Raw genomic sequence first — 24,738 nt, forward strand, 5'->3', positions numbered from 1 at the left:
CAGTTTCAGTGTTGGATTAAATTGCTCCTCCAGCTCCTCCTCTCCTCATCCTCCAAAGCCTCTAATCTGTCTGCAGTCGGCTCACTTTCCAAGTTACAAGGCCGTTCTCAGCACACACTGACAACATGCTGGGGACCCTCTGCACTCTCATGGCTGCTCTAACATGTGAGGAGGCTGACTTACTGCAGCTTTGAGCTCATGCTGGACTCATCAGTCTGTGTGCGTCTCTTGACTTCATGTCTTCTTGTTGTTTCCAGGTGTGAGTGGTGTGACGGTGGTGACACAGAAGCCTCCTGTTGTGACGCTGAGGAAAGGAGAGACAGCCAACATGGACTGTAACCTGGGGACGGTTACTAACAGTGATGCTCGCTGGTACAAACAGATTCCTGGAGGAGTTCCTCAGTTTGTACTGAGCTTTTATCACACCTTAAGCTCTCCAAACTATGGCTCTGGTTTCTCCTCTCCCAAATTCACATCTACTCATCAGTCAAAGTCAGATTATCGTCTAACCATCAACAGTGTGGAGGAGGGAGACTCAGCAGTCTATTACTGTAAAACATGGGACAGCTCTGCTAAGGAGCACGTATCACAGTGATTCACACTGTGACAAAAACCTCCTCACTCAACACTTCTGCTTTTTCAGACTCTGACCCACATCAGCTGGTGACTGATCTGTCAGACAAGCCTGGTGTAACATCTCACTCTGTAAAATGATTTGTGCTCAAACATTTAAATGCTCTTATTGGATTCATTCCCACATTCATGGATGAAAGTGCGTCGTCCCTTGCACACATGCTGTAATAATTTAAACTCAGTCATAAATTCAGTCCTCAAATTCTGCTGTATTTTGTCTCTCATAATCTTTAAGGATGGTTACAGACACTGATCTCAGTGCATAAATGTGATAAATATTTCCTTATGTAACCAGATAGATAATATTTAATTTATATTCAGGTAAAACACAAGCACATGAAAACACTACACTGACCTTATATCAGGTCCCTTTTGGATTCTTAGGAAACATGTTTGTTTGGTGAAAAGAACATTTTGACATGTGAGGGAGCTGAGATTAGAGGTCAGCATTGTTTCCTCCACACTTTCTTATTATAGAATCAAAGAGTTTACTTCACATCCCACTGTGATGGAGGAATATGAAGTGATTGATTAATGATGTGAATTAGAGGATCATTTAAAGGTGAATTTAAATGGAGATTTAATCAAGAAGTTCACTGTAGTTGATGATACTCAAGCAAAGGACATGAACGGACTTCAATCTGCTCATAAACATGAAGGTTATGAAATATGAGATTGTTGGTATTCAGTGATTTCTGTGACACAATGTGAAGCCACACAGTTTAGTTTAACCTTCCTCTTGTGTTAGGGTCTGTACCGACCCGTTTTAGGTTTTAACCCTTTGAGGGTCTTCAGCACTTCCTAGTGTGTTATGATTTTTATTTTTAGCATATTTTATCAGTTTTTCATGCATATTGCTTATAATTTTGCAAGATGGTGAATTTTTCAGAGTTCTCAATTTTTTTCATGTATTTTTTGTGTATTTTAGACCATAAAATGATGCGCATCATGACAAAAACATGGCAATTTAAGGGTTAAGTTTTTAAAAAACTAATTAAAATTTGATATGTATGATTAGGGCTGATGCTGGTCTAAAAAACTATTTAAAAAAAATTTTAAAAAAAGAAAGATTTTTAACATTTTTATGGCTTGTTTTTATGCATACACATTTATGTGTGTAAGGATCTTTAACGTGATTATTTCTGAGGACCTTCAAGGGGTTAAATGGATAAAAAAACCGCATACATTTGTTTATTGCATCAAGGCTTTATGACTTTGTCAGGAACCTCTATTTCAACAAAATAAAACAAAAAAAAATTGTTTTCACTAAATTATAAAATGCTCTAGTTAAAATTATGACCTTTGTGCTGTTAGGGTCAGTTTCGACCCAGTTATAAAAATAAGATTATAAAGCAATAATTACATTCAAAACTGAAATCATAAGTTCACTGTTAGCCAACACACTGACAGCCAGCTCCTCTCCCAATCATGTGAGCTTTAGAGTATTCTCATTTTGCCTTGTTTTCCAGTATACCTGCACAAAAACAAAACAAACAAAAACGAGCATGTCCAGATATGTGAGGTCAATTCAGTATAGAGTTAGTGGCTTGCAGAGTTAGTGAGAAGAAGATTTTCAGTGAGCCAAGTTCTGGATAATATTTTTGGTGAAAATGAGGGAGAGGACACAGCAGCACAGTGATTCTGATGAGCAGTTTTCTGAGGAGGAAGACAATGTGGAGTATCATCCAGAAGACACATCTGATGAGTCTGATGAGGAGGTAACCAGTGCTGAAGCTGCTCCAGCTGAAAGATTCAAGTCCAAAAATGATAAGATCTGTTGGAGCTCAGTACCTCCTGATGTACATGGCAGGGCAGCTGCTGCAAATGTCATCAAAGTGACCCCTGGAATCACAAGGTTTGCTGTGACTAGTGTCAGTGACATCAAGACATGTTTTGAGCTATTTATGCCATTGTCACTAAAAAGAGTCATCATTACTATGACAAACATTGAAGGACAAACAGTCTATGGCGGCATGTGTAACGACATTGATGAGGTGACAGTGGATGAACGTCTTGTCCCTTTCCAAGGACAATGCCCCTTCCGGCAATACATACCCAGTAAGCCAGGGAAGTACGGCATAAAAATCTGGGCAGCCTGTGATGCAAAAACCAGCTATGCCTGGAATATACAGATTTACACAGGCTAAGCTGTGAGTGGCATCCCTGAGAAAAACCAAGGAAAACATGTGGTCCTCGATATGACTACTGGACTGCAGGGTTGTTTGTTTGACCTTGCAAATCTATATTTTTTATATTTATGTTATATATTTGTTCTGCTTTTCATTTTGTCTTTGTACTAAACTTCTATTGCTGAAAAAAAAATTACTTTTTTGCCTTTTTCTTGAAGTAAATATATATATGGGTCGAAATTGACCCGTAACACCATAGATGTTACTATAGTCAATAATATTAAAATGAAAAAATAAAAAAAACAAATTTATTAAAGAGATGTGTTCTAAATCCCCTCAGTAATAGTCAGGTGGCATAACAACCTTTTATTTACTTATATGATTCTCCTGAGGTTCATTTTACATTTTTTTTTATTGAAATCGAGGGGTATACTGACAAGAAAAGGCCCAGGGGCCCACACCAAAAATATTAAAACCAATATTTTCATGGATAAGGAAGCCTAACAAGGTAACCAAGAGATGTGAAACAAATTGGATGATAAATAATTGTTTTTAGTGTATTTTACAGCTGATTTAAGACACGGGTCAAAACCGACCCGTTAACATAAGAGATGGTAACAGGAAACTAACACAAGAGGAAGGTTAAGGATGAAAACAGTGTTGAGTGTTGAAACTCCTCCTCCTGCACTTCTCCTCTCCTCAGTGTCTTTATAAGCTTCAGTCTGTCTTCTCCTCACACTCCAACCCTGCTCACCTCTCAGCTGGACAGTGAGGGACGTTTACAGCACACACTGACAACATGCTGGGGACCCTCTGCACTCTCATCGCTGCTCTAACATGTAAGATCTTCTTCTCCTTCCTTTTACAGTCCATATTTTCACACACAAACCTTTCGCTCATGTATGTTTCTCTGTATGTTGGCAGATGCTGATGCAGCAAAAGTGCTGACCCAGACGCCTGCTGTCCACGCAGTCTCTGCAGGACAAGAGGTCGTTCTCAAATGCAACATTGGGAGAGATGAAAACTATGCTGTCAGATGGTATAAACAGGTTCCTGGTGAAGCTCCTCAGTATGTTCTGAGATTTTACCATTCTGACAGTTCACCCAGCTATGGATCAGGTTTCTCCTCAGACTGATTCAACTCTAAAGCTTCATCAGACATAGATTACCAGTTTATCATTAAGCAGGCAGAAGCAGGAGACTCTGCTGTCTATCACAGTATGGGAAATTCCACTGGTAAGCTAACAGGCTAGCGGCCAAGAAAGCAGGTCAACCAAAGTGGGAACAAGCACTTAAATTGTCCATGTAAATCTAACAGAAGTGAATTTCCAGCAGCTGGGTAGCATATTTCTTGCCTGAAATTCCCTCACTAACCGCTTTAGGTGGACTGCTCAGGAGAAATAAGTCAAACCTTACATGGCTTTCTGAAACGTCTCTGTTCATACAACGGTAAGCGCCTTGCATTGTGGGACACAGTAGGTGAAGTAGACTGGTCCCATTCATGCTGCAGATTTTGCTTTTGTTTGCAAACCGTATAAGACAAACCACATTTTGTCCTATTCAATACAAACTGCCAGTCTAGTAGGCCATTTCCAGTACAGCCCTAGTCTTTTGTTGTGTTAAGGCTTTAGCCTCTTATGTTACTTCACAGGTGATTTTTTTTTTTTGTGTTTGAAGTTTATTCTTATTCTTTTGGAGCTGTGTGGAACAAAAAGCAATTCCCCCCTGGGGATTATTAAAGGAATTCTGATTCTGATTCTGATTCTAATTCTAATGATAGTTGGTCACCATGTTGGATTAGTGACCTCACAGTTGGTTGGAATAGTGACCTCACATATGATGTCACAAATGATGTCACCAGTTGTCATACGGAAGTTTGTATATAGACCTTGAAAAGATCAAACCCACTGAGTTGGAGTCGACCCGCTCCCTTAGATGGGATGATGCAGCGGGTGTCCCTCACCAACAGAGGCCTCGAGTTGAGCCGCTGAGTTTCTGCAGGGTGTTCCCCCCGCTGTCAGATTCACTCGGCGTGCAATATCAGGTATAGGGGAAGCCCAGCTTGACTCGTTTCCGTAGCGCTGCCTCTGTTTGTGTGCCGCCTGCATCATTCCATCTTCGTATTTACATTTCAAGTATGAATTTTTATCTGGACTCGGGGCTTGGTTTGTGGACCGCCACTTTGAGGCCTTGAGTCCCGCTGTACAGGCGTCGCCATATTGTTTTCATGGCCCTCGCCATCTTGGTTTTTAAGCACCAGAATAGACAAACTGCCGCTAGTTTGTTTAAAGGAAACAGGACAGGCAGCTGAATCCACGCACAATGTGATACAGAATTTCACTACTGTACTGCTGCTAGTTTGACGCCATTCATGGCCAGATATCCTCTAAGGAACAGCTGAGCAGTCAGACAAAATGAAAAGAGCCTGTCAATCAGACCCACTATCATTACCATCAACTTTCTAAGAAACCAGTGGAGCCTACAGGAAGTCACTGCAGCTTTAAATAGAGCCAGGCTAGCTGTTTCCCCCTGTTTCCAGTCTTTGTGCTAAGCTAAGCTAAGCAGCTGCTGGAACCAGCACAAGTGTAGTCTGATCAGCAACTGCAGCTGGTTTGTGTCTGTCCATCACCCACAAGGTGGTCCCCTGTCACTGTCATGCATTGTTTAAGCGCGTCGGTGGGGTTGATGCTCAGATTGGATTATCAGGTCATGTGTAATACCTTAAACAAATGGTCTTTTTTAAAACAATTATTCCTGCAGAAAAACAAATCAGCATGTTTTCATATCATTCATATATTAATGAACCTTAGTGACTTTTCAGTGATCACAAACTACAGGGGAGAAGTCTGAGCTCTGAAGCTCCAGAAACTAACATCACAATTGTCACTCCAGTTCTGTGAAATCTGGCAGATTAAAAAATGACAAATTCCAGTGTAACTTCCACATCGTATGTTCAGTGCAGCCACCGGCTGTATGCAGTAAACTGCGAGCTAATGTTCCCTAACTCTCTAACCTCTATGCAACACATGGGGCAACTCTACTATGGAGAATGTATCAGAGTGATTCACACTGTGACAAAAACCTCCTCACTAGCAACTTCTGCTTTTTGACTCTCTGACACACCAGCTAATGCTCTCTACAACTACCCTACATGAGACTACAAGAGCAACTTGTCACCAGTTTCCTCAGTTTATTCTTAAATGAACAATTTCATATTTTAATTACTAACATCTCTCAGTACTGAACATGAAGAAATGATCAAATTCAACATTTGTTGTTTTCTGCTTTTCGTTAACTCTGGACAGCACAGTGAAAAAACACCAATGAGTGATGAACACAGACAAACAGAGAGACTTATGCTTGACTTTGGGAATGGGTATGAGTGACCATCATTAATTACAGCAATGAGTCAGGGCTGGGTATTTTGAGGAGTAAGAAGAAGAAGAAGGAGGAGGAGGAGGAGATGATGAGAAATAGGAATGTGGAAGCTTCCACACACGGTTATGAAGAAAAACCCCTCCGAATATCAAACAAGTCCATAGAGGTTTGTGTTATTGGAGTGTCAGAACAGTTTGTTCATAAGAGGTCTAACAGGGAGTTTAAGCTCTCTGGGGTTTGATTGACCTCAAACATTGGAAAAGGTGATAAAACTGAGATGAGAGATAAAAAGTGACATAAACTCTACATGCTGGTTATTATAGAACACTGTTTAAACACACTATAATACAACCAAGTGGGGGAAAGCATGAACCTTTAAACAGATACAATTATAAGAGGGCAGGTGTAACAGGAACTGAGCTGATATAAGTCCTGCTTAGTAATATTGATGAAAAGGGCATTAGGAGGATCCCAAAGACGACAGGAAACAAAGTGTCTCAAACTGCTCTGTCTCATCTCTTCTGCAGCCACATTTGAACCTTCCAGGCTCTTCACTGCTGTTCTCCACTAATCCATCAGATGCCCTCGGACCTCCCCTGCTTTCCCCATCACCTGACCGTCACACCCAACGACTCGCCTGCTGCCACCTCCCTTATCTGCTCTGCATTAACCGTCGGGCATGTTGAGCCCGGACAAAATGAAGCAAAGCATCTGTGGCGATGGATATGCTGGTTCATCAGAGACCCTGTTGCATACGTAAGTGCACTGTCTTTTCAGCACGGCAGGGTTTGTGCATGTTGTTTATGCATGCATGATGAGGGAACATCTCTGTCACCCAAACCAAATGAGAGAACTTACCCCAAAGGTGGCGTCACACCGTTTCCCACCACTGCCTGGTGCTTCACGTCTTCACCTTCTAGCCTCTGTATTCTGTCTGAAACACGGCTTTTGTTACCTGAGACTTTTTGACCCTCTGCTCGGTTGTTGGACCTTAGATTTCCTGGCTTCTTCCTTTTGGATCTCTTTGGCCATTTTGTGCTGCTTCTCTGGTTTGACGTTTGCCTGCTTCATGATCCAGTGATCGTTGCACCTTTGGCGTTAAATCATGGAACTGTACCTCAGTTTGCCTCGGTCATCTGCACTTGGGTCATTTCCCCTCCTGCCATGCACCCACCACCTGGAACACAAACATTCCTAAAACAACACTTTCACACAAGCTGAACAATGATCAAATTAAATTGTTGCATTGACAGACCATCTATATTCTGAGATTCATAATGTGTCCATCCATCCATTCATTCATTGTCTATACCTGCAAACCGCCACCTGGCCAGCACATTTGAACCTGGAAACTTCTTCCTGTGAGGCAACAGTGCTAACCACTGGACCTCCGTGTTGCCTTCGCAACGTTTACCAACAATTAAAGCACAAACTCATCAAGGACTGTGATTTAAGCAATATCAGTCTTTTAGTTTTTTTAAGTGATTCAAGTTTATGATGTGAAATCTCACTGATATGATGTAGTTTATGTGAGAATGCAAATGGTGTTGAGTGTTGAAACTCCTCCTCCTGCACTTCTCCTCTCCTCAGTGTCTTTATAAGCTTCAGTCTGTCTTCTCCTCACACTCCAACCCTGCTCACCTCTCAGCTGGACAGTGAGGGACGTTTACAGCACACACTGACAACATGCTGGGGACCCTCTGCACTCTCATCGCTGCTCTAACATGTAAGATCTTCTTCTCCTTCCTTTTACAGTCCATATTTTCACACACAAACCTTTCGCTCATGTATGTTTCTCTGTATGTTGGCAGATGTTGATGCAGCAATAGTTCTGACCCAGACGCCTGCTGTCCACGCAGTCTCTGCAGGACAAGAGGTCGTTCTCAAATGCAACATTGGGAGAGATGATGGAAACTATGTCAGTTGGTATAAACAGGTTCCTGGTGAAGCTCCTCAGTATGTTCTCGGATTTCTACATTCTGTCAGTTCACCCGACTATGGATCAGGTTTCTCCTCAGACCGATTCAACTCTAAAGCTTCATCAAACATAGATTACCAGTTTATCATTAAGCAGGCAGAAGCAGGAGACTCTGCTGTCTATTACTGTCAAACATGGGACGACTCTGCTGATGAGGCTGTATCACAGTGATTCACACTGTGACAAAAACCTCCTCACTAGCAACTTCTGCTTTTTGACTCTCTGACACACCAGCTAATGCTCTCTACAACTACCCTACATGAGACTCTCAGTCTGCTCTTTAAAGACCAATTTCATGTCAAAGCTAATAATGAGATTCCAGTTCATTTCTATGGAAAGTTATTATCCGTCATCACTGAACATAAGAAAATACTTGAATGTTGTTTTCTGTCTCTTTGGGTTTGTTGTGTGGACAGCACAGTGAAAAAACACAAATGAGTGATATTTTATACTTTAAAATCATCATCAGAGGAATCCACAGAATGACAAAGGTTACAAGATGGAGATGAAATTGGATTCAAATTCACCATGTGATCTTTTTTAATGAAGAATTCAGACAACTGTACTAAAATGCAAGAAGACATAAACATTTGTGTGTACACTACACCTTCCTAATAATATAACCTTAATGATGGAGACCAGAGCCTCTTTAGCAGCTCATATGGTGTGGATGGTCACCAGGTGAATACTTTTCAGGTTTTTTCAAACATTTGAATAAAAAAATGCAGTGAACATCACATTTCAGGCTCATTGACACAGAGAGCAGTGGGGTCTGTGGGACCTTCAGCAGTGTCAACACAACACAGAGTGAACATGTTGCAGGATGAAGTAGACAGCCTGAGGAGTCCTTTCAGACATTTTTCAGTGCAATCATGTCTTTAACTTTAGATTCACTGGTTTGAATGAATTTGATTGTTTGAAGTTGACCTTTGGCTGCACCAAGTGAAACATAAAGTTGCTCCATTCTGTCCCTGCAGATTTAGCTGCACTGTCTGAATGATGCTCTTTTAAAGGAAGAGGATTTTCTCCACTAACATCAGACTGAACTCACTGCTGATATCTGGACTTTTAGCATCTCCACCATGAAGACCACAAGATGCAGCAGAGGATTCAGAGTCCGTCCTCCAGTCCAGCAGCGTTTTGGAGTCGAAGCAGATGATGAAGTGAATGAGATGCTGACAGTGAAAGTTGGTCTCAACAGGATGTTTCAGTTCCTCTGCCCTCAGCAGTGACAGTCAGGAGGTTTTTGTACAGCCGTGTATACAAACTGAATCACTGTGGTATTCGGACAAGGCAGCAAGCTGATTGTGACAAGTAAGTACTTTTTAACTCCTCATCAAACAGGACAGATTTTCTGTTTCTGATCCATATGAAGAGAAAGTGATTCACTGCTTTGGTTGATAACTGTGTGACATGTTTAACATGTTGTTTGGTGAATAATAGATGGACTTTTTTACCTCTCATTTGATACCTGACTGTGTCTTTGGAGACAAAGGGAAGATCTGCAAACAATCACAATATTTTTAAACATGTTTTACTCAAAAGTGTTTTGGTGGTTGAGAAAAAATGTCGTCTGGCAAAATGTAGAAGATTTTGTCTTAATTATTTTCACAGTGTATCACATGTTTTAACACATGTTAAATACTGTATGTCAGATAATCTGTCAAGACTATTTTACTTTGCTACATGAACTCACAAATCTTTTACAGTTTAAGGACATTTTTAAATCGTTCCTGGATCATTGTGACTAACTGAAGTTAATAAAAGTGACTCTGACTTAAATAATCATATTACAATTCAAATAACAGTTTGTTAGACACAGATGGTGATTTTATAAATTTGTTTCCAGCATAAAAACTGTAATTTAATATGTTTCCAAGTTTGTAGATTTTGTTTCACAAAGGGTTTAATTCTTCAGCATGTTTGCAACACTGAAAAGTTTTTGGAGGATTTTGAATTTTTCTGCAATGTGACTACTGATAAACTGTAATTAGTCACATTGACTGAAATGATTGTATCAGATTCAAAATCTATTTTGAAGACACAAAGAAGGCGACTTTATGAATTTGAAAATTTATTTTTTTTAAAAGAACTCTGCTCATATATTACTGATGATTTCTAAATGTTTTCCTTCTTCAGCATGTTTGTTATTTTGCCGTCTCAGCTAATAAATGAACGTGTTACTGTCACTCTGTGTATTAATGATGTGATTTCTAGATGTCTGATGAACGTCCTCTGTGTGTTTTCAGGCTCCAGCCTCTCTCCTCCTGTGCTGACAGTCTTCCCTCCGTCCCGTGCTGAGCTCCAGTCCAACAAAGCCTCTCTGGTGTGTCTGTCCAGTCAGTCTGTGCCTTTTGCAGATGTGACCTGGTTGTCTGCTGGGAGTCCAGTGAGCAGTGGGATCTCTACCAGCACCGCTGCTCAGCAACCAGACCAGACTTTCCAAATCAGCAGCTATCTGGCCATCCAGACGTCAGACTGGGACATGGACAAGGTTTACACATGTAAAGTGTCTCTGGGCTCCCAGACTTCAGAGAAAAACATCAACAAGTCTCACTGTCCCACTGCAGAATAGTAGAGGAGCGCCGGGACCATTTCAGATCTGCTTCTTCACTGTTTGAGCTGTTTGCTCATCACAAGGTTCACATGTTAGGAAAGATGCGTCTGTATGCTTGTAACAAATGTTGTGACAGTTAGGTGGAGGTGTTGTATCAGCTGTGCAACTGCTGCGTTTTTAAAGTCTCATGCAATAAAAAAAACCAAAAACAAAATTGCGTCCTAAAAATGATTTTATTTGCTTGAAATTTTGAAAACATCATTTCAACTTTATTACCTTCACTTGCTTTTACTTTCCTCCTGATGTTCATCTCACTGATAGTTAGTGGTAATCAAGGACACAGTGATAACAGACATATTTCTCTTTAGTTCTTCCATGAAAATGTATATTTCCAAACAGAAAGCTACTTTGTTATCAGGTCTATATTTACAAGAAAAGCTCAACACAGAGATTAATACTATTTTGCCTGGTTTTAGCTGCTTGCAGTAGTTCTGATGTTAGAAAAATCTGATTAAATGAGAATAAAGAAACTGAGTTTTCATCCTCCATCAGTGAAGCGTCACCTCTCTACTCCTCCCTCTTTTCCTTCCCAGGATGCACCTGCAGGCCTCCTCTCCATATTTATAGCTCCATGTAAATGAGGAGGTCAAGTGTCAGCTCTCTGTACCATCAGAGGCAGCTGTCTCTGACTGGAAACACACTGACGTCACAGTTTCTATTAATCACAGACAGTTTACCTCTAAAATGTATGAATTACAGTTTGCAAAGCTGAGCCAAAGCTTCTATGCTCCACTAGTTGGCTGCTGTTGACTTATGATGGTTTTGTTAATTCGACAATGGATCTGAAAATTGTAAGAAATCCATATAAACTGCAGACATCATGACGTTATCTCCACTGATAAAAATATGGAAATTAAAGACAGTTTCTCTTCACAGAAGATCTGAGACCAACAAAGGTGACAAACCATGCAGATGTGACCAAAGCTCCTCCTCCTGTCGGCCTCTCTCAGTTTCAGTGTTGGATTAAATTGCTCCTCCAGCTCCTCCTCTCCTCATCCTCCAAAGCCTCTAATCTGTCTGCAGTCGGCTCACTTTCCAAGTTACAAGGCCGTTCTCAGCACACACTGACAACATGCTGGGGACCCTCTGCACTCTCATGGCTGCTCTAACATGTGAGGAGGCTGACTTACTGCAGCTTTGAGCTCATGCTGGACTCATCAGTCTGTGTGCGTCTCTTGACTTCATGTCTTCTTGTTGTTTCCAGGTGTGAGTGGTGTGACGGTGGTGACACAGAAGCCTCCTGTTGTGACGCTGAGGAAAGGAGAGACAGCCAACATGGACTGTAACCTGGGGACTGTTACTAACAGTAGAGCTCGTTGGTACAAACAGATTCCTGGAGGAGCTCCTCAGTTTGTACTGATCTTTTATCACACCTTAAGCTCTCCAACCTATGGCTCTGGTTTCTCCTCTCCCAAATTCACATCTACTCATCAGTCAAAGTCAGATTATCGTCTGACCATCAACAGTGTGGAGGAGGGAGACTCAGCAGTCTATTACTGTCACACATGGGACGACTCAGCTAAGGAGCACGTATCACAGTGATTCACACTGTGACAAAAACCTCCTCACTCAACACTTCTGCTTTTTCAGACTCTGACCCACATCAGCTGGTGACTGATCTGTCAGACAAGCCTGGTGTAACATCTCACTCTGTAAAATGATTTGTGTTCAAACATTTAAATGCTCTTATAGGATTCATTCCCACATTCATGGATGAAAGTGCGTCGTCCCTTGCACACATGCTGTAATAATTTAAACTCAATAATTCAGTCCTCAAATTCTGCTGTATTTTTCCTCTCATAATCTTTAAGGATGGTTACAGACACTGATCTCAGTGCATAAATGTGATAAATATTTCCTTATGTAACCAGATAGATAATATTTAATTCATATTCAGGTAAAACACAAGCACATGAAAACACTACACTGACCTTATATCAGGTCCCTTTTGGATTATTAGGAAACATGTTTGTTTGGTGAAAAGAACATTTTGACATGTGAGGGAGCTGAGATTAGAGGTCAGCATTGTTTCCTCCACACTTTCTTATTATAGAATAAAAGAGTTAACTTCACATCCCACTGTGATGGAGGAATATGAAGTGATTGATTAATGATGTGAATTAGAGGATCATTTAAAGGTGAATTTAAATGGAGATTTAATCAAGAAGTTCACTGTAGTTGATGATACTCAAGTAAAGGACATGAACGGACTTCAATCTGCTCATAAACATGAAGGTTATGAGATATGAGATTGTTGGTATTCAGTGATTTCTGTGACACAATGTGAAGCCACACAGTTTAGTTTAACCTTCCTCTTGTGTTAGGGTCGGTACCGACCCGTTTTACGTTTTAACCCTTTGAGGGTCTTCAGCACTTTCTAGTGTGTTATGATTTTTATTTTTAGCATATTTTATCAGTTTTTCATGCATATTGCTTATAATTTTGCAAGATGGTGAATTTTTCAGAGTTCTCAATTTTTTTCATGTATTTTTTGTGTATTTTAGACCATAAAATGATGCGCATCATGACAAAAACATGGCAATTTAAGGGTTAATTTTTTAAAAAACTAATTAAAATTTGATATGTATGATTAGGGCTGATGCTGGTCTAAAAAACTATTTAAAAAAAATTTAAAAAAAAGAAAGATTTTTAACATTTTTATGGCTTGTTTTTATGCATACACATTTATGTGTGTAAGGATCTTTAACGTGATTATTTCTGAGGACCTTCAAGGGGTTAAATGGATAAAAAAACCACATACATTTGTTTATTGCATCAAGGCTTTATGACTTTGTCAGGAACCTCTATTTCAACAAAATAAAACAAAAAAAAATTGTTTTCACTAAATTATAAAATGCTCTAGTTAAAATTATGACCTTTGTGCTGTTAGGGTCAGTTTCGACCCAGTTATAAAAATAAGATTATAAAGCAATAATTACATTCAAAACTGAAATCATAAGTTCACTGTTAGCCAACACACTGACAGCCAGCTCCTCTCCCAATCATGTGAGCTTTAGAGTATTCTCATTTTGCCTTGTTTTCCAGTATACCTGCACAAAAACAAAACAAACAAAAACGAGCATGTCCAGATATGTGAGGTCAATTCAGTATAGAGTAAGTGACTTGCAGAGTTAGTGAGAAGAAGATTTTCAGTGAGCCAAGTTCTGGATAATTTTTTTGGTGAAAATGAGGGAGAGGACACAGCAGCATAGTGATTCTGATGAGCAGTTTTCTGAGGAGGAAGACAATGTGGAGTATCATCCAGAAGACACATCTGATGAGTCTGATGAGGAGGTAACCAGTGCTGAAGCTGCTCCAGCTGAAAGATTCAAGTCCAAAAATGATAAGATCTGTTGGAGCTCAGTACCTCCTGATGTACATGGCAGGGCAGCTGCTGCAAATGTCATCAAAGTGACCCCTGGAATCACAAGGTTTGCTGTGACTAGTGTCAGTGACTTCAAGACATGTTTTGAGCCATTTATGCCATTGTCACTAAAAAGAGTCATCATTACTATGACAAACATTGAAGGACAAACAGTCTATGGCGGCATGTGTAACGACATTGATGAGGTGACAGTGGATGAACGTCTTGTCCCTTTCCAAGGAAAATGCCCCTTCCGGCAATACATACCCAGTAAGCCATTGAAGTACGGCATAAAAATCTGGGCAGCCTGTGATGCAAAAACCAGCTATGCCTGGAATATACAGATTTACACAGGCTAAGCTGTGAGTGGCATCCCTGAGAAAAACCAAGGAAAACATGTGGTCCTCGATATGACTACTGGACTGCAGGGTTGTTTGTTTGACCTTGCAAATCTATATTTTTTATATTTATGTTATATATTTGTTCTGCTTTTCATTTTGTCTTTGTACTAAACTTCTATTGCTGAAAAAAAAATTACTTTTTTGCCTTTTTCTTGAAGTAAATATATATATGGGTCGAAATTGACCCGTAACACCATAGATGTTACTATAGTCAATAATATTAAAATGAAAAAATAAAAAAAACAAATTTATTTAAGAGATGTGTTCTAAATCCCCTCAGTAATAGTCAGGTGGCAAAACAACCTTTTATTTACTTATATGATTCTCCTGAGGTTCATTTTACATTTTTTTTAATTGAAATCGAGGGGTATACTGACAAGAAAAGGCCCAGGGGCCCACACCAAAAATATTAAAACCAATATTTTCATGGATAAGGAAGCCTAACAAGGTAACCAAGAGATGTGAAACAAATTGGATGATAAATAATTGTTTTTAGTGTATTTTACAGCTGATTTAAGACACGGGTCAAAACCGACCCGTTAACATAAGAGATGGTAACAGGAAACTAACACAAGAGGAAGGTTAAGGATGAAAACGGTGTTGAGTGTTGAAACTCCTCCTCCTGCACTTCTCCTCTCCTCAGTGTCTTTATAAGCTTCAGTCTGTCTTCTCCTCACACTCCAACCCTGCTCACCTCTCAGCTGGACAGTGAGGGACGTTTACAGCACACACTGACAACATGCTGGGGACCCTCTGCACTCTCATCGCTGCTCTAACATGTAAGATCTTCTTCTCCTTCCTTTTACAGTCCATATTTTCACACACAAACCTTTCGCTCATGTATGTTTCTCTGTATGTTGGCAGATGCTGATGCAGCAAAAGTTCTGACCCAGACGCCTGCTGTCCACGCAGTCTCTGCAGGACAAGAGGTCGTTCTCAAATGCAACATTGGGAGACCTGAAGCCTATTATGTCAGTTGGTATAAACAGGTTCCTGGTGAAGCTCCTCAGTGTGTTCTGAGATTTTACCATTCTCACAGTTCACCCAGCTATGGATCAGGTTTCTCCTCAGACCGATTCAACTCTAAAGCTTCATCAAACATAGATTACCAGTTTATCATTAAGCAGGCAGAAGCAGGAGACTCTGCTGTCTATTACTGTCAAACATGGGACAACTCTGCTAAGGAGGCTGTATCACAGTGATTCACACTGTGACAAAAACCTCCTCACTAGCAACTTCTGCTTTTTGACTCTCTGACACACCAGCTAATGCTCTCTACAACTACCCTACATGAGACTCTCAGTCTGCTCTTAAAAGACCAATTTCATGTCAAAGCTAATAATGAGATTCCAGTTCATTTCTATGGAAAGTTATTATCTGTCATCACTGAACATGAGAAAATACTTGAATGTTGTTTTCTGTCTCTTTGGGTTTGTTGTGTGGACAGCACAGTGAAAAAACACAAATGAGTGATATTTTATACTTTAAAATCATCATCAGAGGAATCCACAGAATGACAAAGGTTACAAGATGGAGATGAAATTGGATTCAAATTCACCATGTGATCTTTTTAATGAAGAATTCAGACAACTGTACTAAAATGCAAGAAGACATAAACATTTGTGTGTACACTACACCTTCCTAATAATATAACCTTAATGATGGAGACCAGAGCCTCTTTAGCAGCTCATATGGTGTGGATGGTCACCACGTCAATATTTTTCAGGTTTTTTCAAACATTTGAATAAAAAAATGCAGTGAACATCACATTTCAGGCTCATTGACACAGAGAGCAGTGGAGTCTGTGGGACCTCCAGCAGTGTCAACACAACACAGAGTGAACATGTTGCAGGATGAAGTAGACAGCCTGAGGAGTCCTTTCAGACATTTTTCAGTGCAATCATGTCTTTAACTTTAGAGCAACTGGTTTGAATGAATTTGATTGTTTGAAGTTGACCTTTGGCTGCACCAAGTGAAACATAAAGTTGCTCCATTCTGTCCCTGCAGATTTAGCTGCACTGTCTGAATGATGCTCTTTTAAAGGAAGAGGATTTTCTCCACTAACATCAGACTGAACTCACTGCTGATATCTGGACTTTTAGCATCTCCACCATGAAGACCACAAGATGCAGCAGAGGATTCAGAGTCCGTCCTCCAGTCCAGCAGCGTTTTGGAGTCGAAGCAGATGATGAAGTGAATGAGATGCTGACAGTGAAAGTTGGTCTCAACAGGATGTTTCAGTTCCTCTGCCCTCAGCAGTGACAGTCAGGAGGTTTTTGTACAGCCGTGTATACAAACTGAATCACTGTGGTATTCGGACAAGGCAGCAAGCTGATTGTGACAAGTAAGTACTTTTTAACTCCTCATCAAACAGGACAGATTTTCTGTTTCTGATCCATATGAAGAGAAAGTGATTCACTGCTTTGGTTGATAACTGTGTGACATGTTTAACATGTTGTTTGGTGAATAATAGATGGACTTTTTTACATCTCATTTGATACCTGACTGTGTCTTTGGAGACAAAGGGAAGATCTGCAAACAATCACAACATTTTTAAACACGTTTTACTCAAAAGTGTTTTGGTGGTTGAGAAAAAATGTCGTCTGGCAAAATGTAGAAGATTTTGTCTTAATTATTTTCACAGCGTATCACATGTTTTAACACATGTTAAATACAGTATGTCAGATAATCTGTCAAGAGTATTTTACTTTGCTACATGAACTCACAAATCTTTTACAGTTTAAGGACATTTTTAAATCGTTCCTGGATCATTGTGACTAACTGAAGTTAATAAAAGTGACTCTGACTTAAATAATCATATTACAATTCAAATAACAGTTTGTTAGACACAGATGGTCATTTTATAAATTTGTTTCCAGCATAAAAACTGTAATTTAATATGTTTCCAAGTTTGTAGATTTTGTTTTACAAAGGGTTTAATTCTTCATTGACTGAAATGATTGTATCAGATTCAAAATCTATTTTGAAGACACAAAGAAGGCGACTTTATGAATTTGAAAATGTATTTTTTTTAAAGGAACTCTGCTCATATACTACTGATGATTTCTAAATGTTTTCCTTCTTCAGCATGTTTGTTATTTTGCCGTCTCAGCTAATAAATGAACGTGTTACTGTCACTCTGTGTATTAATGATGTGATTTCTAGATGTCTGATGAACGTCCTCTGTGTGTTTTCAGGCTCCAGCCTCTCTCCTCCTGTCCTGACAGTCTTCCCTCCGTCCCGTGCTGAGCTCCAGTCCAACAAAGCCTCTCTGGTGTGTCTGTCCAGTCAGTCTGTGCCTTTTGCAGATGTGACCTGGTTGTCTGCTGGGAGTCCAGTGAGCAGTGGGATCTCTACCAGCACCGCTGCTCAGCAACCAGACCAGACTTTCCAAATCAGCAGCTATCTGGCCATCCAGACGTCAGACTGGGACATGGACAAGGTTTACACATGTAAAGTGTCTCTGGGCTCCCAGACTTCAGAGAAAAACATCAACAAGTCTCACTGTCCCACTGCAGAATAGTAGAGGAGCGCCGGGACCATTTCAGATCTGCTTCTTCACTGTTTGAGCTGTTTGCTCATCACAAGGTTCACATGTTAGGAAAGATGTGTCTGTATGCTTGTAACAAATGTTGTGACAGTTAGGTGGAGGTGTTGTATCAGCTGTGCAACTGCTGCGTTTTTAAAGTCTCATGCAATAAAAAAAACCAAAAACAAAATTGCGTCATAAAAGTGATTTTATTTGCTTGAAATTTTGAAAACATCATTTCAGCTTTATTACCTTCACTTGCTTTTACTTTCCTCCTGATGTTCATCTCACTGATAGTTAGTGGTAATCAAGGACACAGTGATAACAGACATATTTCTCTTTAGTTCTTCCATGAAAATGTATATTTCCAAACAGAAAGCTACTTTGTTATCAGGTCTATATTTACAAGAAAAGCTCAACACAGAGATTAATACTATTTTGCCTGGTTTTAGCTGCTTGCAGTAGTTCTGATGTTCTAAAAATCTGATTAAATGAGAAAAAAGAAACTGAGTTTTCATCCTCCATCAGTGAAGCGTCACCTCTCTACTCCTCCCTCGTTTCCTTCCCAGGATGCACCTGCAGGCCTCCTCTCTATATTTATAGCGCCATGTAAATGAGGAGGTCAAGTGTCAGCTCTCTGTACCATCAGAAACACATTGATATTTTAAACAGCATTCGGTCAATCAATTTACCAATTTACTTCTAATGTGGATAAATTATGTACACGTAAGGAGAGGAGGCCTGCAGGTGCATCCTGGGAAGGAAACAAGGGAGGAGTAGAGAGGTGACGCATTTAATCAGATTTTTATAACATCAGAACTACTGCAAGCAGCTAAAACCAGGCAAAATAGTATTAATCTCTGTGTTGAGCTTTTCTTGTAAATATAGACCTGATAACAAAGTAGCTTTCTGTATGGAAATATACATTTTCATGGAAGAACTAAAGAGAAATATGTCTGTTATCACTGTGTCCTTGATTACCACTAACTATCAGTGAGATGATCATCAGGAGGAAAGTAAAAGCAAGTGAAGGTAATGAAGTTGAAATGATGTTTTCAAAATTTCAAGCAAATAAAATCACTTTTATGACGCAATTTTGTTTTTGGTTTTTTTTATTGCATGAGACTTTAAAAACGCAGCAGTTGCACAGCTGATACAACACCTCCACCTAACTGTCGCAACACTTGTTACAAGCATACAGACGCATCTTTCCTAACATGTGAACCTTGTGATGAGCAAACAGCTCAAACAGTAAAGAAGCAGATCTGAAATGGTCCCGGCGCTCCTCTACTATTCTGCAGTGGGACAGTGAGACTTGTTGATGTTTTTCTCTGAAGTCTGGGAGCCCAGAGACACTTTACATGTGTAAACCTTGTCCATGTCCCAGTCTGACGTCTGGATGGCCAGATAGCTGCTGATTTGGAAAGTCTGGTCTGGTTGCTGAGCAGCGGTGCTGGTAGAGATCCCACTGCTCACTGGACTCCCAGCAGACAACCAGGTCACATCTGCAAAAGGCACAGACTGACTGGACAGACACACCAGAGAGGCTTTGTTGGACTGGAGCTCAGCACGGGACGGAGGGAAGACTGTCAGGACAGGAGGAGAGAGGCTGGAGCCTGTAAACACACAGAGGACGTTCATCAGACATCTAGAAATCACATCATTAATACACAGAGTGACGGTAACACGTTCATTTATTAGCTGAGACGGCAAAATAACAAACATGCTGAAGAAGGAAAACATTTGGAAATCATCAGTAATATATGAGCAGAGTTCCTTTAAAAAAAATAAATTTTCAAATTCATAAAGTCGCCTTCTTTGTGTCTTCAAAATAGATTTTGAATCTGATACAATCATTTCAGTCAATGTGACTAATTACAGTTTATCAGTAGTCACATTGCAGAAAAATTCCAAATCCTCCAAAAACTTTTCAGTGTTGCAAACATGCTGAAGAATTAAACCCTTTGTAAAACAAAATCTACAAACTTGGAAACATATTAAATTACAGTTTTTATGCTGGAAACAAATTTATAAAATGACCATCTGTGTCTAACAAACTGTTATTTGAATTGTAATATGATTATTTAAGTCAGAGTCACTTTTATTAACTTCAGTTAGTCACAATGATCCAGGAACGATTTAAAAATGTCCTTAAACTGTAAAAGATTTGTGAGTTCATGTAGCAAAGTAAAATACTCTTGACAGATTATCTGACATACTGTATTTAACATGTGTTAAAACATGTGATACGCTGTGAAAATAATTAAGACAAAATCTTCTACATTTTGCCAGACGACATTTTTTCTCAACCACCAAAACACTTTTGAGTAAAACGTGTTTAAAAATGTTGTGATTGTTTGCAGATCTTCCCTTTGTCTCCAAAGACACAGTCAGGTATCAAATGAGATGTAAAAAAGTCCATCTATTATTCACCAAACAACATGTTAAACATGTCACACAGTTATCAACCAAAGCAGTGAATCACTTTCTCTTCATATGGATCAGAAACAGAAAATCTGTCCTGTTTGATGAGGAGTTAAAAAGTACTTACTTGTCACAATCAGCTTGCTGCCTTGTCCGAATACCACAGTGATTCAGTTTGTATACACGGCTGTACAAAAACCTCCTGACTGTCACTGCTGAGGGCAGAGGAACTGAAACATCCTGTTGAGACCAACTTTCACTGTCAGCATCTCATTCACTTCATCATCTGCTTCGACTCCAAAACGCTGCTGGACTGGAGGACGGACTCTGAATCCTCTGCTGCATCTTGTGGTCTTCATGGTGGAGATGCTAAAAGTCCAGATATCAGCAGTGAGTTCAGTCTGATGTTAGTGGAGAAAATCCTCTTCCTTTAAAAGAGCATCATTCAGACAGTGCAGCTAAATCTGCAGGGACAGAATGGAGCAACTTTATGTTTCACTTGGTGCAGCCAAAGGTCAACTTCAAACAATCAAATTCATTCAAACCAGTTGCTCTAAAGTTAAAGACATGATTGCACTGAAAAATGTCTGAAAGGACTCCTCAGGCTGTCTACTTCATCCTGCAACATGTTCACTCTGTGTTGTGTTGACACTGCTGGAGGTCCCACAGACCCCACTGCTCTCTGTGTCAATGAGCCTGAAATGTGATGTTCACTGCATTTTTTTATTCAAATGTTTGAAAAAAACCTGAAAAGTATTGACGTGGTGACCATCCACACCATATGAGCTGCTAAAGAGGCTCTGGTCTCCATCATTAAGGTTATATTATTAGGAAGGTGTAGTGTACACACAAATGTTTATGTCTTCTTGCATTTTAGTACAGTTGTCTGAATTCTTCATTAAAAAAGATCACATGGTGAATTTGAATCCAATTTCATCTCCATCTTGTAACCTTTGTCATTCTGTGGATTCCTCTGATGATGATTTTAAAGTATAAAATATCACTCATTTGTGTTTTTTCACTGTGCTGTCCACACAACAAACCCAAAGAGACAGAAAACAACATTCAAGTATTTTCTTATGTTCAGTGATGACAGATAATAACTTTCCATAGAAATGAACTGGAATCTCATTATTAGCTTTGACATGAAATTGGTCTTTTAAGAGCAGACTGAGAGTCTCATGTAGGGTAGTTGTAGAGAGCATTAGCTGGTGTGTCAGAGAGTCAAAAAGCAGAAGTTGCTAGTGAGGAGGTTTTTGTCACAGTGTGAATCACTGTGATACAGCCTCATCAGCAGAGTCGTCCCATGTTTCACAGTAATAGACAGCAGAGTCTCCTGCTTCTGCCTGCTTAATGATAAACTGGTAATCTACGTCTGATGAAGCTTTAGAGTTGAATCGGTCTGAGGAGAAACCTGATCCATAGCTGGGTGAACTGTCAGAATGGTGAAATTCGAGAACATACTGAGGAGCTTCACCAGGAACCTGTTTATACCAACTGACAGCATAGTTTTCATCTCTCTCAATGTTGCATTTGAGAACGACCTCTTGTCCTGCAGAGACTGCGTGGACAGCAGGCGTCTGGGTCAGAACTATTGCTGCATCAGCACCTGCCAACATACAGAGAAACATACATGAGCGAAAGGTTTGTGTGTGAAAATATGGACTGTAAAAGGAAGGAGAAGAAGATCTTACATGTTAGAGCAGCGATGAGAGTGCAGAGGGTCCCCAGCATGTTGTCAGTGTGTGCTGTAAACGTCCCTCACTGTCCAGCTGAGAGGTGAGCAGGGTTGGAGTGTGAGGAGAAGACAGACTGAAGCTTATAAAGACACTGAGGAGAGGAGAAGTGCAGGAGGAGGAGTTTCAACACTCAACACCGTTTTCATCCTCAAACTAAACTGTGTGGCTTCACATTGTGTCACAGAAATCACTGAATACCAACAATCTCATATTTCATAACCTTCATGTTTATGAGCAGATTGAAGTCCGTTCATGTCCTTTGCTTGAGTATCATCAACTACAGTGAACTTCTTGATTAAATCTCCATTTAAATTCACCTTTAAATGATCCTCTAATTCACATCATTAATCAATCACTTCATATTCCTCCATCACAGTGGGATGTGAAGTAAACTCTTTTATTCTATAATAAGAAAGTGTGGAGGAAACAATGCTGACCTCTAATCTCAGCTCCCTCACATGTCAAAATGTTCTTTTCACCAAACAAACATGTTTCCTAATAATCCAAAAGGGACCTGATATAAGGTCAGTGTAGTGTTTTCATGTGCTTGTGTTTTACCTGAATATGAATTAAATATTATCTATCTGGTTACATACGGAAATATTTATCACATTTTATGCACTGAGATCAGTGTCTGTAACCATCCTTAAAGATTATGAGAGACAAAATACAGCAGAATTTGAGGACTGAATTTATGACTGAGTTTAAATTATTACAGCATGTGTGCAAGGGACGACGCACTTTCATCCATGAATGTGGGAATGAATCCAATAAGAGCATTTAAATGTTTGAGCACAAATCATTTTACAGAGTGAGATGTTACACCAGGCTTGTCTGACAGATCAGTCACCAGCTGATGTGGGTCAGAGTCTGAAAAAGCAGAAGTGTTGAGTGAGGAGGTTTTTGTCACAGTGTGAATCACTGTGATACGTCCTCCTTAGCAGAGTCGTCCCATGTGTGACAGTAATAGACTGCTGAGTCTCCCTCCTCCACACTGTTGATGGTCAGACGATAATCTGACGTTGACTGATGAGTAGATGTGAATTTGGGAGAGGAGAAACCAGAGCCATAGGTTGGAGAGCTCCAGCTGTGATGAAAGCTCAGTACAAACTGAGGAGCTCCTCCAGGAATCTGTTTGTACCAGCAAGCTCTACTGTTAGTAACAGTCCCCAGGTTACAGTCCATGTTGGCTGTCTCTCCTTTCCTCAGCGTCACAACAGGAGGCTTCTGTGTCACCACCGTCACACCACTCACACCTGGAAACAACAAGATGACATGAAGTCAAGAGACGCACACAGACTGATGAGTCCAGCATGAGCTCAAAGCTGCAGTAAGTCAGCCTCCTCACATGTTAGAGCAGCCATGAGAGTGCAGAGGGTCCCCAGCATGTTGTCAGTGTGTGCTGAGAACGGCCTTGTAACTTGGAAAGTGAGCCGACTGCAGACAGATTAGAGGCTTTGGAGGATGAGGAGAGGAGGAGCTGGAGGAGCAATTTAATCCAACACTGAAACTGAGAGAGGCCGACAGGAGGAGGAGCTTTGGTCACATCTGCATGGTTTTGACACGTGTGTCTTACTTACCAAATTGTTATATTGTCTGGATCTGAAAAGATTTCCTGCAGTTTTGTTGTAATATAATTGGTACTTTGACCAGTTTCCAGTGATTGGGACTGTGACATGCAACAAAGTTTGTATAATCTTTGAGTCTTTATATTTCTGCGCTTGAAGAGAAATTGACAAAAATCATCTTTATCTGACTCACAAATCTTTAAGAAGTTACAAGGCAACACCTATGACAGGACACAAGCTGTGGCTCTGCACTCCCATTCACTAATATATACATCAAAAATGGAAAATGATGATAATGAAAACATCAGTCAAGGGCAGTTTTACAGAGAACTGACACTTAACCGCTTAATTTACATGAAGTTAAATAAAGACTGGAGGCCTGCAGGTGCATCCTGCATGTCAGAGGGAGGAGTTGACAAATGAGCTCACACTTCTGGTGAAATCTTGGGTTGTTTCTCTTTTATTTGCATGTGTCCCTTTTAAACCATTTGCGACAGTGCCAGTGTTCCCCTCGTCTTTTGAACAGTAATCCAGTGCTGCACTCTAGTGTGCACTGAACAGAATAACAACACCCTGAGCTTTATCTATTTCCCATTTTTACTGTCATCTTTTGGAAGTAATCTACGTTTCATCTATTGGAAGAAATGCATGCAAAGAATGTATTATAGACAATTTGAGTCATTGATTAATCAATCGAGGCTTCAAATGAGTAAAAAACACAACACATGGGCCTACGTGGTGAAATAGTTTGCAGCACGATGATGATAAGAACGGGTTAGATGTAAATTTTTACTTTGGTCTGGTTACTGCTGTCGAATAACAGAGGGTCCACACATAAGGTCAGTGTGTGTGAGTGTGTGTGGAGGGGGCTGAGAGAAAGAGGGACAGCAGCACAGAATGTGGCATAAGCAAAGCTTTTCTGTCTGAGGGATGCAGACAGTTTCCAACACGTCTGGGGTCTGTGCATTTGGTGCCAGT

The 24,738-nt window shown here is 40.1% G+C and overlaps 3 protein-coding genes across 4 annotated transcripts; 2 read left to right on the forward strand and 1 right to left on the reverse strand.

Annotated features, from left to right (window-relative positions):
- The first annotated feature begins 49 nt into the window (after positions 1–49).
- LOC139216678 (immunoglobulin lambda-1 light chain-like) lies at positions 50–10,889 on the forward strand. The gene is made up of 4 exons (XM_070847875.1): positions 50–165; positions 258–583; positions 9,399–9,432; positions 10,368–10,889. The coding sequence occupies exons 1-4, from the start codon at positions 126–128 to the stop codon at positions 10,691–10,693; spliced, it is 726 nt and encodes a 241-aa protein (XP_070703976.1). The 5' UTR covers positions 50–125; the 3' UTR covers positions 10,694–10,889.
- An 842-nt stretch (positions 10,890–11,731) lies between these two features.
- Positions 11,732–18,219, forward strand: LOC139216795 (immunoglobulin lambda-1 light chain-like). The gene is made up of 4 exons (XM_070848027.1): positions 11,732–11,847; positions 11,940–12,265; positions 16,811–16,844; positions 17,698–18,219. Exons 1-4 carry the CDS (start codon positions 11,808–11,810, stop codon positions 18,021–18,023), a joined length of 726 nt encoding a protein of 241 aa, XP_070704128.1. The 5' UTR covers positions 11,732–11,807; the 3' UTR covers positions 18,024–18,219.
- Positions 18,220–19,123: 904 nt separating this feature from the next.
- On the reverse strand, positions 19,124–23,656 carry LOC139216823 (immunoglobulin lambda-1 light chain-like). 2 transcript variants are annotated; one of them, XM_070848053.1, is made up of 4 exons: positions 23,541–23,656; positions 23,119–23,448; positions 20,581–20,610; positions 19,124–19,645 (listed from the first exon to the last, which is right to left on the reverse strand). In XM_070848053.1, the coding sequence occupies exons 1-4, from the start codon at positions 23,578–23,580 to the stop codon at positions 19,320–19,322; spliced, it is 726 nt and encodes a 241-aa protein (XP_070704154.1). In that variant the 5' UTR covers positions 23,581–23,656; the 3' UTR covers positions 19,124–19,319. The 2 variants fall into 2 exon arrangements, 1 of the variants encoding a protein (XP_070704154.1); XR_011585583.1 differs by lacking the exons at positions 23,119–23,448; positions 23,541–23,656 and adding exons at positions 21,998–22,062; positions 22,148–22,259 and having other exon boundaries at positions 19,529–19,645; positions 20,581–20,917.
- Between the last annotated feature and the right edge of the window lie 1,082 nt (positions 23,657–24,738).

This window comes from Pempheris klunzingeri, chromosome 17, assembly GCF_042242105.1.
Source record: "Pempheris klunzingeri isolate RE-2024b chromosome 17, fPemKlu1.hap1, whole genome shotgun sequence".
NCBI classification, from domain to species: Eukaryota; Metazoa; Chordata; class Actinopteri; order Acropomatiformes; family Pempheridae; genus Pempheris; species Pempheris klunzingeri.